At 41.9% G+C, this 16451-nt stretch overlaps 2 protein-coding genes across 11 annotated transcripts in view; both read right to left on the bottom strand.

Annotated features, from left to right (window-relative positions):
* The window catches only part of LOC139584785 (general transcription factor II-I repeat domain-containing protein 1-like), a 36400-nt gene extending 35139 nt beyond the window's left edge, over nucleotides 1-1261 (bottom strand). Inside the window, exon 1 of one of the 4 annotated variants that reach the window (XM_071417003.1) lies at nucleotides 915-1261. In XM_071417003.1, coding sequence (XP_071273104.1) covers nucleotides 915-925 — 11 coding nt within the window. In that variant the 5' untranslated portion in view covers nucleotides 926-1261. Of the gene's footprint in view, nucleotides 1-728; nucleotides 813-914 lie in introns of those variants that run through there. The other 3 variants (XM_071326098.1, XM_071326080.1, XM_071326090.1) reach the window with 3 other exon arrangements.
* Nucleotides 1262-2216: 955 nt separating this feature from the next.
* The window catches only part of LOC139584752 (CAP-Gly domain-containing linker protein 2-like), a 75330-nt gene continuing 61095 nt past the window's right edge, over nucleotides 2217-16451 (bottom strand). For 3 of the 7 annotated variants that reach the window (XM_071416957.1, XM_071416964.1, XM_071416992.1), the window contains 9 exons: nucleotides 14369-14734; nucleotides 13694-14275; nucleotides 13326-13383; nucleotides 11980-12063; nucleotides 8598-8754; nucleotides 7608-7767; nucleotides 6862-7053; nucleotides 5673-5735; nucleotides 2217-5315 (listed from right to left, as the gene is read on the bottom strand). In XM_071416957.1, coding sequence (XP_071273058.1) covers nucleotides 5304-5315; nucleotides 5673-5735; nucleotides 6862-7053; nucleotides 7608-7767; nucleotides 8598-8754; nucleotides 11980-12063; nucleotides 13326-13383; nucleotides 13694-14275; nucleotides 14369-14734 — 1674 coding nt within the window. In that variant the 3' untranslated portion in view covers nucleotides 2217-5303. Of the gene's footprint in view, nucleotides 5316-5651; nucleotides 5736-6861; nucleotides 7054-7607; nucleotides 7768-8597; nucleotides 8755-11979; nucleotides 12064-13325; nucleotides 13384-13693; nucleotides 14276-14368; nucleotides 14735-15545; nucleotides 15597-16451 lie in introns of those variants that run through there. The other 4 variants (XM_071416941.1, XM_071416949.1, XM_071416973.1 and 1 more) reach the window with 3 other exon arrangements.

Raw genomic sequence — 16451 nt, 5'->3', positions numbered from 1 at the left:
GGTACCCGACCTATATCTCGTGCCTGCTCCGCTTTGTCTTAATCTAACCATTAATACCGTCGACCCCAGTGCAGCTCAGTGTAAACAATCATAACATCAGTTGGGTCAGAATCTGCTGGCTATAGTACACTAGCTAGCTATACGCCCTACTCCAGTTTAGCTACAATGGGGAGTTTTGAATCCTGACTGTAGCTACCTAACTAGCTATGTAGTCTAACTACCTAACGATAGCTACAGAAGAGTAGTTAGTATCAATGCAAAAATAGTGGATGAGATTGGGAAGAGAAAACTGTGCATGACAGTTGTGAAAGTGTTTTTCAACCAATGTCTATGTGGGCTGCCTGCTAGCTCGCTGGATCATGTTGACAAGATTGAACAAAACGCTTGAGTCTAATTTAATTAGCTAGCTAAACTAGCTAGGTAGCTACCCAGTAAGCTTTCACTAAAATAAAATGGTTGACGTGCTCTTGAAAAATGTCTTAATTTATACTCAACACACAAAATGTAATATGCCATCCGTTTTAGCTAATAACAGGCAACAAAACAATGACCGGATAGCTGGCTAGCTAGCTAAATTAGCTTTCTTGCTAACGTTAGCTAAACCATCCGTGCGCACACCCAACCAAGACTCGTCGTACATCGTATCATTCTGTGAAATGTTGTTGCTCAGTTCGCTGTACACATATAAAATACACAATTTAGCAACATAAATATAATTTTGCCCATACCATTGTCCGCATCTAGCTAGCTAGCTATGGAAATAGCGAGATCTTTCAATCGAGCTGGCCCATCTCCTCCCCCAGAATTCTAATCTGTAATTTCACAATTTGTACAGTCATAAAAAGTCACGTGTGTACAAAAGACACGGTTTTATGTTTGAATGTTCATAAATGTTACAATAGCATGATGCATACCTTACCAACATCAACGTTTAAATTGTTTTACACTGTCAATCCCGGAATATGGTTATTCCCCGTTTAATCCAACCGAAATTGTTGGGTAGAATTCCCATCTAAAATCTAGCATTAATATCGAGGTTTCGAAGCCTTGTAATCTGAAGCATTGTTGCACAAAATTCGTTAGCAAACCGTTATCACCGAGATTATTTTTCTATTTCCCCCGTTTTTTCTATTTTCTTTAACAGTGGAGTGTGTCCCGTTTCTTTGTTCTGTAGCTAATCCAGTAAAATTGAAACTCATTCGCCTCCACTAATCCAGGTCCAACTCAACAACAGCATCTATTGGCTGTAATTTACATATAGCTAGGATTAAGGAACCTCTGGGAAACCATGGGGGGAAACTCGCCTGGAGAGGGTCGTGAGTTAAACCTGTTGTAAAAACAAACAAACAAATATCACACTCGCATTAAACATTTAACTAAATAACTAAACATTTAGATTTGACTGCGCAAAAACTGGTCTTAAAACTAATTGGGACTAATATAATGTATTATAAAGGATTATTATATATAATGGACAATGTATTATTTGGTAGGTTAATTTAGGTGCTTTTAAGAATTGACTCTCAACTATAGTGAAAAAGGAACACCTAAAATATACAATTTCAACATGTAATATGATAACAATACTTTACCTCTGTATGATATCAAGAGTTGAATTGTGAACTATTTTGGTCAGCCACCTGAGCAGTGCCCAAACTGTCCCTTTGCATGTGATCTAGCTCGCTTCATATACTTGGTGACATTGGCCAAGTGCATAAATCATGAATAGCAGCCTACTTTGCCCCTAGTGTTTGAGTACAGTATTGTACTCTGTCTGGTCCCACTTTTAGAAGTACATTTCTGAACACCACAACATTTGTTGCTGCACTTTTTTGGGCTTCACAGCCTCTATCATGGCAATTTTCCCATGAATGATACATCACTTCCACAACTGAGCCAAATGTTTATTGTGACACCATTAGTCACCAGTGGGAGCTCTGTGTGTGTGTGTGTGTGTGTGTGTGCGTGCGTGCGTGCCTGCCTGCCTGCCTGAATGTGTGCGCATGTCCAGCAGGTAAGAACACTACAAACAGGATTTATTTGTGAGTGAGAAAATTGTAAATGGGTGTTCAATAAAGGCCTAATCTCAGTTAAGCCAGAACTAAAGCCTTGCGTAATTGGTCAGCTGCTCATTATGTAGTCTGCACACGACATGAATAAATGCTTAACACATCAGAAAATATGTCCACATGAAATAAAACACCATAATCCTTTGCCCACATTGTTAACATTTAATGACTCAATCTCAGAAATCATTACAGCATTAAGGGTACGAAGTGTTTCCTATCTGAAAAAGGCCATATACAATATCCAATGACAATTTGTAGCTTCAGTTTCGCTGACCAGAGGCCAGCCTTACACTTTGCCCATGAAATGTCAATCCCCAAGTCTTACATTCCACATTAGTCACATCAAAATAATGTTCTCCCAAAGACAGAGTCTGCATTCAAAATGGTGCACTACTTCAGACCAGGGTTAGAGCCCTGGTCAAAAGTAGTGCACAATATACAGTGAGCTCCAAAAGTATTGGGACAGTGACAATTTTTTGTTGTTGTTTTGGATCTGTACTCCAGCACTTTGGATTTGAATTTATACGTCTACGGGGTTTAAGTGCAGACTGTCAGCTTTAATTTTACGGTATTTTACTCCATATCGGGGGAACCTTTTAGAAATTACAGCACTTTTTGTACATAGAACCCCGATTTTTAGGGGACCAAAATAATTGGGACAAATGGACCTATATGTGTATTAAAGTAGTCAAAAGTTTAGCATTTGGTCCCATATTCATAGCATGCAATCACTACATCAAGCTTGTGACTCTACACATTTGTTGGATGCATTTGCTGTTTGTTTTAGTTGTGTTTCAGATTATTTTGTGCCCAATAGAAATTAATGGTAAATAATGTATTGTACTTTTTATTGTAAATAAGAATAGAATATGTTTCTAAAAACTTCTACATTAATCTGGATGCTACCATGATTACAGATCATCCTGATTGATTCGTGAATAATGATGAGGGAGAAAGTTACAGAGGCATAAATATCATACCCCCCAAAAATGCTAACCTCCTCTGTTATTGTTATGGTGAGACGTTAGCATGTCTTGGGGGTATGATATTTGTACGTCTAACTTTATCACTCATCATTATTCACAATTCATTCAGGATTAGTTATTACATATTCATGTAGAAGTGTTTAGAAACATATTCTATTTTTATTTACAATAAAAAAGACCTCAAAATGACACAATACAATCTGAAACACAATAAAACAGCAAATGCATCCCAAAAAATTGTAGTCACAAGCTTGATGTAGTCATTGCATGCTATGAATATGAGACCAAATACTGAACTTCTTATTCTTATTCTTTTTGTTGTTGTTGTATTTTACCCCATGTTCTCCCCAATTTCGACATTGTCTCATCACTGCAACTCCCCAACGGGCTCGGAAGGCGAAGGTCCAGTCAGGTGTCCTCCGAAACATGACCCGCCTAACCACGATTCTTAACATCCGCCCGCTTAACCCGGAAGCCAGCCGCACCAATGCGTCGGAGGAAACAACGTTCAATTGATAACCGAGGTCAGCCTGCAGGCGCCCGGCCCACCACAAGGAGTCACTAGAGCGCGATGAGCCAAGAAAAAGGCCCCCCGGCCAAACCCTCCCCTAACCCAGACGACGCTGGGCCAATTGTGCGTCACCCTATGGGACTCCCGATCACGGTCGGTTGTGATACAGCCGGGATCGAACCCGGATCTGTAGTGACCCCTCTAGCACTGCGATAATACTTAACTTTTTTTTTACTACTTTAATGCACATAAGTGAATTTGTCCCAATACCTTTGGTCCCCTACAATGGGGGGACTATGTACAAAAGGTGCTGTAATTTCTAAATGGTTCACCCGATAAGGAAAGAAAATACAGTCAAATTAAAGCTGACCTCATAGTTATTGTATCATTTCAAATCCAAAGTGCTGGAGAATAGAGCCAAAACAACAAAACATTTGTCACTGTCCCAATACTTTTGGAGCTCACTGTAAGTAGGGAATAGGGTGCCATTCGAGACGCAACCAGAATATCAACTAATCTCCCAAGAATACAGTAATACATTTAGAATCTCCCCGTTGGCTTGTTCAATGGAGATAATAACATTTGGAAGACCGTAACGTATCAATTCTGTACATTGTGATTAGTTGTTTACATCCAGAAGGGAGGGATCATCCAGAATGAAGGAAGCAGTTACAGTAGGCCTCCATCCCTAATGGCACTCTATTCCCTATATAGTTCACTACTTTTCTGGTCAAAAGTAGTGCACTGTATAGGGAATAGAGTGCCATTTGGGACACAAGCTTTGAATGTTCCATTGTTTGCATTGTGCTCCAAACAGCTGTTGAGTGGCCTACTCGAATCAAAGAACAAAGTGATCCCAAGGCATTGATCCAGGTTGAACTTTCTTTGAATAAATGATCAACAATAGGAAGTTAAGACTTTCTTTTTTCATTTTTTTTTCTCACGTGTATGAAAACACTACAAAGTGGTATGGTTTCCCACTATCCAGTAAAGCCATAGTGGAATTAATGATAACTCAGTTCAAATGAGTAAACCATTAAACTGATAGCTATTTGGTGCACATACGGCACCGAGTTGCATTGGTTCAGTTGGCTAAATACACTTTTACAGTATGCACAGGTTTCAGATAATGCAGCTATATTCATATGTAGATACAACATCAGCCTAAATCTAGCAGCATCCCCGTTTCATTCACATGTTCGCAACAGAGCATGTTCGCTATGAAGCAAATTGAACGTCACTGGCCAAATCAAATCAGCTACAGTAATCTAAGAAGGATAAAAAAAAAGAAGTGTGGCAAATAAATAAAACAAAAAGTGATGGAATGAGGCCAAATTCTTGATCTTTGTTTTCAATCAGACACCAGAGTCATTTCATTCTCTGGAGTCACAATTCGTTCCTCGTGATCTCTAATAAACTAAGATAAAAGGTTATCTCATGCCCAAATGTCCAATACAATCATTGGGTATGTAGGCAGGGTATGTATCAGTTTTCAAAAGTCATACCTATAATTCTCCACCTCTGTCAACCATTTTACAGTATCTTCAAGCTGTCTTAAGTTTGACTAATGGGTGTTTTTCTTTTTTTGCAACAGATGAATGTACACATTGAGATAGAGACATTGTTTTGGTAGTAACTGTAAACAGAAAATGTTGTCCGGAGTCCAGTGGAGTGCTAGTCCCAAGTCGTACTGACTCTGCATTTCCCCAATTCAAGATGAGCTCTTCTTCTCCTATATCAGTGTTGTTCCTGGGGAGCAAGCCATCAAATTGAAGAAGCTCAAATAATGTGTCAAATACATATCAGTCAGAGTATTAATTTAGGGCAGATTATGCCTTGTTTTAGAAGAAAAAGCATTTTAAATGGAGATTCTCTATTGAGCATGCTTTTAAGTCTAGAACTAGTCTTTATCTGTGTTAGGTAAACCGGCTGACAATGTTGTACTTATGTAACTCATTGTGGGAATGGCAATAATGGCATTTAGTAAATCTCTAGACAGTGAGTAACTAACTGATCTATAACTGATCTATAGAGTTAAGATACATGTAATTGATATGACATACAACATGTGTGATTGATGTGCTATTATGATGAATTAATACCTACATCTTGAGTAAAGGAAGAATTCTGTTGATGAATCCCATTGGCTGAATTTGCACCACCATGCACCTGAAAGAGAATCATGAAAGAAGCGTGCATTTACACTATTCAAACTCATATATCCTGACTTTTGTATCGAACATCCTTCGGTACCACTTTATATTAAAGTACACTGAAACCATGTATTTATGTGGTTGTTACAAAGGCAAGTACAGTGTAATTGCAGTGTTGTTAGTACTTTGTTACATGGTACATACTCTGTTTGCCGTTCAAGAAACACATTTTTTTTTTTTTCATTTGCCAATCAAACTCATGTTAGCATTGCGGGTAAAGGTTTCTGTGACAAACTATCGCAAGGAGACGACAGTAGTGGAAAAAGTCCCCAATTATCATACTTGAGTAAAAGTAAAGTTACCTTAATAGAAAACGACTCAAGTAAAAGGAAAGTCACCCAGTAAAATACTTGGGTTTAAATTAAATGTAATTGCTTAATGTACTTAAGTATCAAAAGGAAAAATATGAATAATTTCTAATTACTTATATTAAGCAAACCAGATGACACGATGTTCCTGTTTTTTAAATTTACGTATAGCCAGGGGAACACGCCAACCCTTGAGACATCATTTACAAACGAAGCATTTCTGTTTAGTGAGCCTGCAGATCAGAGGCAGTAAGGATGATCAGGGATGCTCTGAATTGGACCATTTCCCTGTCCTGCTAAGCATTTGAAATGTAACAAGTAATTTTGGGTGTTAGGGAAAATGTATGGAGTAAAAAGTACATTATTTTCTTTCAGAATATAGTGGAGTAAAAGTAAAAGTTGTTAAAAATGTAAATAGTAAAGTACAGATACCGGGAAAAAACGCAGACTTAAGTAGTACTTTAAAGTATTTTTACATACGTATTATACACCACTGGGAGACGATAGAGTGCCACATTTTGTTGCACACACATTGTGGGAATTGTTCTGCCAAAACCATGACACGGCCTAACTTTTAGTTCCTGCAACTGTAGCTTATATTACATTAAATTAGGGTGACTGTAAGTCACTCTGGATAAAACTTTAAAGTTTAATAGGGAAAAACAATCACAGTCATTGCAAGTAGACCCTACTTCAAAATAGCCACTATAAAACAAAATCTGTCCCAGAAAGGCAGAACAAGTGCTAGCTAGAGGTGGTCCTGTTCTAGTTTACCTCGCTCTTGTCTGGGTGCGTGCGCATGGCCTGCACCAGCTGGTCCACTTCCTGGTTGTGCTCCAGGGCTCCCCTCAGAGCCTCCTCTGTGCTCATGAGCCGCTGGCGCAGATGGGTCACCTCCGAGTCCAGGGTCGACGGGTCCAGCATAGAGTAGCGCCGGTGATCTGGGGACGAGCTCCTCTCCCTGCCCTGAGAACACACACATAAAGCGTAAGGATCAACTGGGTGTTCATTAGGCACTAAAATAAAGAAAACAGACTTTAACAGGAATAGACTATCTTGACTTTTATAGTTGTGGGCCCTAATGAACACAACCCTGTTTAGTTATTCAATCCATTGCTGGAAAAATGTGGAGGGCTACATCTGTCATTGCTAGGTCTGCCTTTGATATGAATACACAGAGTCAAACATATTTTAAATCATATAGGATACAGACATGAACGAAATAATAGCCAAATACTGTATCCACTTTAAATAAGAAACATGGAACATTTATAATCTTAATCATGTAGACCTTTTCTACTTCTAGACCAAAGTCCATCTTTGTGGGAACACAACAACTGTGTCGCATTGATTAGTACACACCATAACAAAACGTTTAGCAAAGAAAACAAGCATTCCTCCTCGTTTCAGCCTGTTTACTCCCGTTTGGTTACTAGTGAATACAACCCTAAGTTGATGGACACATGATGTGATGCGTAGCCAGCACTGTGATTGACATCTCCCAGCCCCTCCCCTCTCACCAGCAGGATCAGTTTGTCTCTCAGGGTCTTGATGTCATCCTGGAGTTTCTGCTCCTTCACCCTCCACTCAGCCTTGTGCACCTCTCGGCTCAGGTCTCGGTCCAGGCCAGGCGAGTGGCGAGGGGAATCCAGCAGTAACACCCTTAACTCGTTCAGACTCCTGACACAAGGGGACGATACAATAAAGAATACCGTTAAGATTTACCCTTGCCTTCCTGATTCAGGGTAGCCTGGTCCCAGACCTGATTGTGCTCTTGCCAACTCCAATGCTGTCATTGGCATGACAATTCCCCAGAGTTGGCAAGAGAGCAGAAAGAGACTGGCACCCAGGCTAGATTCAGGGTTGTTTCACTATCAATGACCCAAACCGATCTATGATACATGGCATATTTTTTTTCTCCATGAAAGGCAGATGACACAGTCAAATACTGCAAACTTAGGTGCCCTAAGAGTCACTGAGATACATAATGTTGTGCTATTGTCCTTTCAATAAATGTTTGCTTATATTTCCAGGCCTAAGCGCTGTGCATAATCTCCCTAAACGGCTTAGACTGAGTAATGGGACACTTTAAAGTAACAGCTATGACAATGCATTGATTTGAGGGGTGAAAAGGGCTTTTGGGCCTACTTTTAATCAGGCTAATTTTCTCCATTACCTTAACTGCTTTTAACCTAAGTGGATTGATCCTCATAAAACAGATGTCTAGCATACGTCTAGTGACTGCATATCACAAAGACGAGTTGCGACTGTTTTGTCAGTCTTTGAAAACGCACGACTCTAGCACAAAATACTGTATTTGTAAAGACTGGGGACAGTTTCATACAAGTGCATTAGCAAACATCTAATCTCCTTCAGATGAATGTAAGCTATATCTTGTAGCAGTGGGTGGGCTGCCATGTTTTATTCCCTATTTCAAAGGGAAAATACTGAGCTGTGGTGTAAAATCAATAGTGTTCCCTCTTTCTCTCGCTCTCTCGCCATTAAATTACCTCTCCTTCTTCAGTAGCTCCTGGCTAATGACAACCAGCTGTCCCGATGCATCATGGGACTTCTTGGTCATGCACTCGAGGTCGGCCTCCAGGCGCATCTTCTCCTTGACCAGGGCATCGCCCTTCTTCTCACCCAAGCGAACTTTGCCCTCCAAGGCTGGTGGACAAAAATACATTTGAGATGGATTTAGAGTTAAATGTTTGGTTTGGACCAACAAGTGCTGCAATGTCGGCGCTTTAAATATACAGTGGGGAGAACAAGTATTTGATACACTGCCGATTTTGCAGGTTTTCCTACTTACAAAGCATATAGAGGTCTGTAATTTTTATCATAGGTACACTTCAACTGTGAGAGACGGAATCTAAAACAAAAATCCAGAAAATCACATTGTATGATTTTTAAGTAATTAATTAGCATTTTATTGCATGACATAAGTATTTGATACATCAGAAAAGCAGAACTTAATATTTGGTACAGAAACCTTTGTTTGCAATTACAGAGATCATACGTTTCCTGTAGTTCTTGACCAGGTTTGTACACACTGCAGCAGGGATTTTGGCCCACTCCTCCTCCATACAGACCTTCTCCAGATCCTTCAGGTTTCGGGGCTGTCGCTGGGCAATACGGACTTTCAGCTCCCTCCAAAGATTTTCTATTGGGTTCAGGTCTGGAGACTGGCTAGGCCACTCCGGGACCTTGAGATGCTTCTTACGGAGCCACTCCTTAGTTGCCCTGGCTGTGTGTTTCGGGTCGTTGTCATGCTGGAAGACCCAGCCATGACCCATCTTCAATGCTCTTACTTAGGGAAGGAGGTTGTTGGCCAAGATCTCGCGATACATGGCCCCATCCATCCTCCCCTCAATACGGTGCAGTCGTCCTGTCCCCTTTGCAGAAAAGCATCCCCAAAGAATGATGTTTCCACCTCCATGCTTCACGGTTGGGATGGTGTTCTTGGGGTTGTACTCATCCTTCTTCTTCCTCCAAACACGGCGAGTGGAGTTTAGACCAAAAAACTCAATTTTTGTCTCATCAGACCACATGACCTTCTCCCATTCCTCCTCTGGATAATCCAGATGGTCATTGGCAAACTTCAGACGGGCCTGGACATGCGCTGGCTTGAGCAGGGGGACCTTGCGTGCGCTGCAGGATTTTAATCCATGACGGCGTAGTGTGTTACTATTGGTTTTCTTTGAGACTGTGGTCCCAGCTCTCTTCAGGTCATTGACCAGGTCCTGCCGTGTAGTTCTGGGCTGATCCCTCACCTTCCTCATGATCATTGATGCCCCACGAGGTGAGATCTTGCATGGAGCCCCAGACCGAGGGTGATTGACCGTCATCTTGAACTTCTTCCATTTTCTAATAATTGCGCCAACAGTTGTTGCCTTCTCACCAAGCTGCTTGCCTATTGTCCTGTAGCCCATCCCAGCCTTGTGCAGGTCTACAATTTGATCCCTGATGTCCTTACACAGCTCTCTGGTCTTGGCCATTGTGGAGAGGTTGGAGTCTGTTTGATTGAGTGTGTGGACAGGTGTCTTTTATACAGGTAACGAGTTCAAACAGGTGCAGTTAATACAGGTAATGAGTGGAGAACAGGAGGGCTTCTTAAAGAAAAACGAACAGGTCTGTGAGAGCCGGAATTCTTACTGGTTGGTAGGTGATCAAATACTTATGTCATGCAATAAAATGCAAATTAATTACTTAAAAATCATACAATGTGATTTTCTGGATTTTTGTTTTAGATTCCGTCTCTCACAGTTGAAGTGTACCTATGATAAAAATTACAGACCTCTACATGCTTTGTAAGTAGGAAAACCTGCAAAATCGGCAGTGTATCAAATACTTGTTCTCCCCACTGTATATACACTGAACAAAAATATAAACGCAAAGTGCAACAATTTCAAAGTTTTTACTGAGTTACAGTTCATAAAAGGAAATCAGTAATTTGAAATAAATGAATTAGGCCCTAAACTATGGATTGCACATGACTGGGAATACAGATATGCATCTGCTGGTCACAGATACCTTAAAAAAAGGTAGGTGCGTGTATCAGAAAACCAGTCAGTGTCTGGTGTGACCACCGTTTGCCTCATTCAGCGCAACACATCTCCTTTGCATAAAGTTGATCAGGCTGTTGATAATGGCCTGTGAAATGTTGTCCCAATCCTCTTCAATGGCTGTGCGAAGTTGCTCGATATTGGCTGGAACTGGAACACGCTGTTGTGCACGGTAAGTATGCAGGCCATGGAAGAACTGGGACATTTTCAGCTTCCAGAAATTGTGTACAGATCCTTGCGACATGGGGACGTGCATTATCACGCGGAAACATGAGGTGATGGCGGCGGATGAATGGCACGACAATGGTCCTCAGGATCTTATCACGGCATCTGTGTGCATTCAAATTGCTATCGATAAAATGCAATTGTGCTTGTCGTCCGTAGCTTATGCCTGCCCATACTATAACCCCACTGCCACCATGGGGCACTCTGTTCACAACGTTGACATCAGCAAACTGCTCGCGCGCACGACTCCATACACGTGGTCTGTAGTTGTGAGGCCGATTGGACATACTGCCAAATTCTCTAAAATGACGTTGGAGGAGGCTTATGGTAGAACATTAAATCCTCTGTCAACAGCTTTGGTGGACATTCCTGCAGTCACCATTCCTGCAGCCAATTGCACGTTCCCTCAAATCTGTGGCATTTTGTTGTGTGACAAAACTGCACATTTTAGAGTGGCCTTTTATTGTCCCTAGCACAAGGTGCACCTGTGTAATGATCATGCTGTTTAATCAGCTTCTTGATATGCCATATGTGGCAGGTGGATGGATTATCTTGGCAAACATTTTTTGTGCATATGGAACATTTCTGAGATCTTTTATTTCAGCTCATGAAACATAAGACCAACACTTTACATGTTGCGTTTATATTTGTGTTAAAAAAAAGGATATGTATATTCAGTCGCCAGTCAGTAAAATGTTTTATTTTTATTATTCATTTGTTTTATTATTAATTAATTTAGTTTTATCATTTCATTTTACATTTTTTTCATGCAATATATTTGAGAGTAAATGTTCTCAGGCAATCAAATACTGTTCTTGTAGTTGATAGAGAATGAATGTGTCGTATTTGTCAAGACATTCATGGAGTGCAAAATACAATAAATAGAAAAAAGAGATGACATACATACGCACATCTATTGACTTGAATCGGTTCTGGATATCAAAGAATGTTCAATAAAAGGTGAAAATATACTCCACACACAATATTCTATGCTCCCATGGGAATTTATTTGACAATGTCTCGACCAATCAGTTCTTCATCAGTGTGCGGAGTCTCTTTTCACCTTTTACTCACATATCGTAGTCGTAGCAGTATCATTTACCAGTTATCTGTGATTTGAGGGCATCGACATGTGATGTGAGAGTAGAGACCTCTTTTTCTCTTTTGGTCAGATTCTCCATAGTTTCTGAAAGAAACGTAAAACCACCGTTGGTCAAAAACCTTGGAATCTAACTACCGTAAAACTTAAATTAAAAGCCTGGGCGTTTATTTGCTTAAATCAATGAACACAACAGGCGCTTATTAGAGAAAGGCTTCTATTTCCTTAACGCATACAGCTTTTGCTCATTTGCATAGTACATTTAGTTTAATTCTAGCATTCACTTCCAGCATGTTAATACATTTCTTCATTTCCTTCACTAATGTGTTATCCTTTACACACTGTGTCACATTTGTTTTGTTTTAGTATGCCTCTTCTTGACAGAGTATTTATTCTCCTCTTTGACTGTGCATTTTTGGCAGTTCTTACCACGAGGACGATTGGACGATTTCTGCAATAATGTCTATCTGCAGACTGTGGTTACTATGTGTGGCACCCACTACATTCTGCGCCAGCAGTTCTGTTAACATTATGCCACAGTTCTGTTAACGTTACGGCGAGGGAAGTAGGTAGCTAGTGTAGCCAACCCAACTCTTGCGTGGCACTACTGGGTAGTGAATACCTTTGCTGTAACGTTAAAAGAACTGTGGGAAAGCAGTGTTTAGCAGGCGGGGGCGAAGGACACTGTGTGCCGGTGTCCTAGATTTTTATTTTTATTTTATTTAACCTTTATTTAATTAGGCAAGTCAGTTAAGAACAAATTCTTATTTACAATGACGGCCTACCCCGGCCAAACCCTAACCCGGACGACGCTGGGACAATTGTGCGCTGCCCTATGGGACTCCCAATCACAGCCGGTTGTGATACAGCCTGGAATCGAACCAGGGTCTGTAGTGACGCCTCTAGCACTGAGATGCAGTGCCTTAGACCTCTGCACCACTCGGGAGGCTGCTAGATAGCTAACAGCCTCAATGGCAGTGGGCGTGGCATAAAGTAAGTGGGTGCAGCATGTAGTAAGCACAGTCTGCAGATAGACCCTTCTCAATTTCTGTCTTTACACCCGATGTTGACTGTTTTGTGCATGCCAGTTAGCTAGCAGTTCTCAGCTGTTAGCAGCCAAAGGCTAGCAGTTTCTTACTGGCAATAAAAACGGATGATTCCAATAACTGAAGTTTTACGGTATGCAAAGTCCTCAAAGTACAATCAAAAGCCTGCAGAGGTCTGACATTTGAAATGCTTTACTATAACATAGGTTAAACATTAAGGGTCTTTAAAACCATCCTCATTTACCTAAAAATATGTTTACAGTAACAATACAATTTAATTAACCAGGTTAACATTTACGATACCTTCAACATTCTGTTTTAGCTTCATCTGTTCCTCCAAGATGTCATTATTTTCTATAACCTGAGAGGGAGACAAAATTGAGAGTTAAAATCCATGACAACTCATTGCTTTATTTGTTTATTGAGGGAAAATATATGGAAATACACAAGGAACTAGAAAAGCATGGATATCATGTGGAAGTATTTTATTTACTTGTGTAAAGAATGTTTCTAGAAAGCTAGCACTAGATCACATGAATAAGGACTTTAGCGCCACTCTAAACGCAAACTTAGTTCATTTTATAGTTGGGTCACAGGACTCTAATCTCATCTGGAGCACAGCATGGCATATACAACCAATGCTACCACAGTTATCTCCCCGGAGGACTCACGTTGGCATCCTGTGGCATGTGGTGGTCATCCTGCACCGCCTGCAGCCGGTTCTCAGTCACCCTCAGCTTCTCCTCCAGGCTGTAGAGCTCCTGCCTGCTCTGGGCCTCAGCCTTCTGCAGGGCCTTGTAGTCCACCATCTTCTTCTCAGCCAGCTCCAAGCGCTCCCGGAGCTCGTCTCGGGCGCCGTCCTGCTCGCCCTGCAGCCTCTCCAGCTCGCCCACCCTCAGCTGGGCCTTCTGAAACTTCTCCCAGACCTCCCTCAACTCCAGGGCCTGCTGGTCACTCCTGGCCTTCGTCTGGGCCTGGCTATTCCAGTTCTGGCTGCTCTCGCCCAGCTGGTCCTTGGCATCCTGTAGGCGGGAGCGCAGATCGTCACGCTCCTTGGCCAGCATGGCTGCCTCGATCTCATGCCTGGCCTTGAGATTCTCCAGCTCCAGCTGGTGCTCCATGCGCAGGCTCTCCAGTGTGGTCCTCAGCGCCTGGGGTTCCTGCTCCTGGCCTTTGGCCGAGCCGCTGGACAGCGAGACCTTCAGGTCCTCCAGGGAACGCTGGTGGTCGTTGACCAGGGTGTCCAGCTTGACCTTGAGGAGAGGGATACAAGATTAGAGAGAGAGACCTACATTTCCAAATGAGTAATTGAATTCCCTTTATGTTCTGAGAATAGTGCCTCTCACCTTCCAGTTGTCCATCATCTCCATGTTCTCTGTAGTGGCCTGCTGGACTCTCTGCTTCAGCTCGATGATCTCCTGGCTCTGTTTGTCCACCGTGGCTTTCAGTTTGTCTGTCTCCTCCTGGCCCGTTGCCACTGCAGCCTCGTACTTCTCCCTCAGCTGGCTGCTCTCCTTGTGGTGCTCCCGGCCTGCTGTCAGGAGCTGCTCCCGGAGCAGAATGGTTTCCGACTGGGCCACCGGCCCCTGGGTGGAGTCCCCGTCCTTGGCCGCATCCCGGAGCCGGACCTGGAGCTCCTCGATCTCGGCCCGCCGCAGAGCCAGTTCATCCTCCAGCTGCATGACGCGGCTCTGCTCCTCAACCGTGCTTTGCTGTGGAGGCAGAGAGAGAGAGAGAGAGAGACCGTCATTGCCTTAATGTGGTTTGAGTCATTACTGAAACTGTCAGGAGTATCGTTCCCGTAACAGAATGACATCATATCCATTACCAGATAGTGTCAGTCCTGTAACGGGGATGACGTCTTGCCTGAAACAGGATGACATCTTTCAAGCACCAAGCGTTCAAATAAAATGCTTGATTACAGCATGCAGGCCCAGGAAAAGAGGCCTATTGAGAATCATATGAGCGTACAAGCTGGGCCAGCAGACTGCTCAGCATTACAGTGTAAATCCCTTGGTTTGATGAAACGCTTTGCTCGCAGACATCAAAAACAAGTTGAGCTTTTAAAATCAGCAGGTGCATTGCAACCTAATGAGAAGAAAGCAAGCCATTCTTTGCTATTTTGTCACTCTAGAAGCCAGGCAGATGCACAAAGCCCACACAGAAACCCCCAGACATAACACTACACATAGATAGGCAATCACTAGGAGCACACATAGCAATTAAAGTGTGACATTTTCAAACATCCAATTAAAATGACAGAACTCCATGTTTGACAGAGCAGACATAATGACACAGAGTGCATAGTATGTTAATACAGACCATTGAGGCAAAATCAACGCGACAGTTGATCGGTTTCTAGGAAAAGTAGTTATCAAAAAGGTCCCTAATAGCATTCAGATAATAATTAAGTTCAAGAAAATGGCAAGAATGACTTCGCAAGATCAACGTCGTCAAAAATAGACAACTGGGAATCAAACAGTTTAGTTAGCTGAACGAAACGACGAGTCCATTTTGTGTCACCTTGGTTCTCTTACCCAACCTCAAGGGTGCTGCATCAAGTCTGTGTCTTCCCTGTAGGTAAAATCAGTATATTTGTAACTCTATATAACATTCATGACCCAAATGTGCTAAGTGTGTTTCACCACAAAATGATTGTGTGATTGTATATAACTGTACATAACTGTATAAGGCAAGATTTTGGTCCTCAGCAGAACTTAATGGAAGTTTCACATTGGTACTAATTCTAATATTATGCCACCAATTGAACCTCCTTATAAACGAATGCAAAATTATGACATCAACAGTGGAAACGACGCTGACTACAGCTGACAATCGCTCCAGCATTGCACCCTGCAAACTCAAACAAGATTTTTGTGAGTGGGTGGCAAAAGGAACGAGGAAAGAGAGCCAAGAGAAATAGAGCTGAGAGCCAAGAGAGAAATAGATAGAGGTTGTGTCTCAAATGGCACACTATTCCCTATAGAGCACATATGGCTCTGGTCAGAAGTAGTGCACGATATAGGCAATAGGGTGCCATTTGAGACGCAGCCAGAGATAGAGAGGTTTTCTATTGGATGTGAGGCCAATTGTTCATTCATTCATGAAATAATGAATTCAGGTTACACTTGTGCAATTTGTTTGCCTGACTACTCAGACTCCTTGTTCCGGCCAAACGCTACACCACGTCCACAGACATTCATTTCTTATCCGCAATGAGTCTGGATCTGAGGACCTCTCCGACCCATCACTTAATTTCTGAATGGTCCAGAAACCTATAGGTTGGGCCAGAGCCAGAACACACGTAGGTAAAGTGGCGGTTTGAAAATTCGTCATTGGCTTTGATACTCTGATTGGTTAAATTACTTTGTTTTGTACAATGCCCCATGTCACCACAAACAACTTCAATGATGGCAGTCTCAGACTAAA

Source organism: Salvelinus alpinus, chromosome 1 (assembly GCF_045679555.1).
Source record: "Salvelinus alpinus chromosome 1, SLU_Salpinus.1, whole genome shotgun sequence".
NCBI lineage: Eukaryota > Metazoa > Chordata > Actinopteri > Salmoniformes > Salmonidae > Salvelinus > Salvelinus alpinus.
This window is presented reverse-complemented; position numbering and strand designations above follow the sequence as displayed.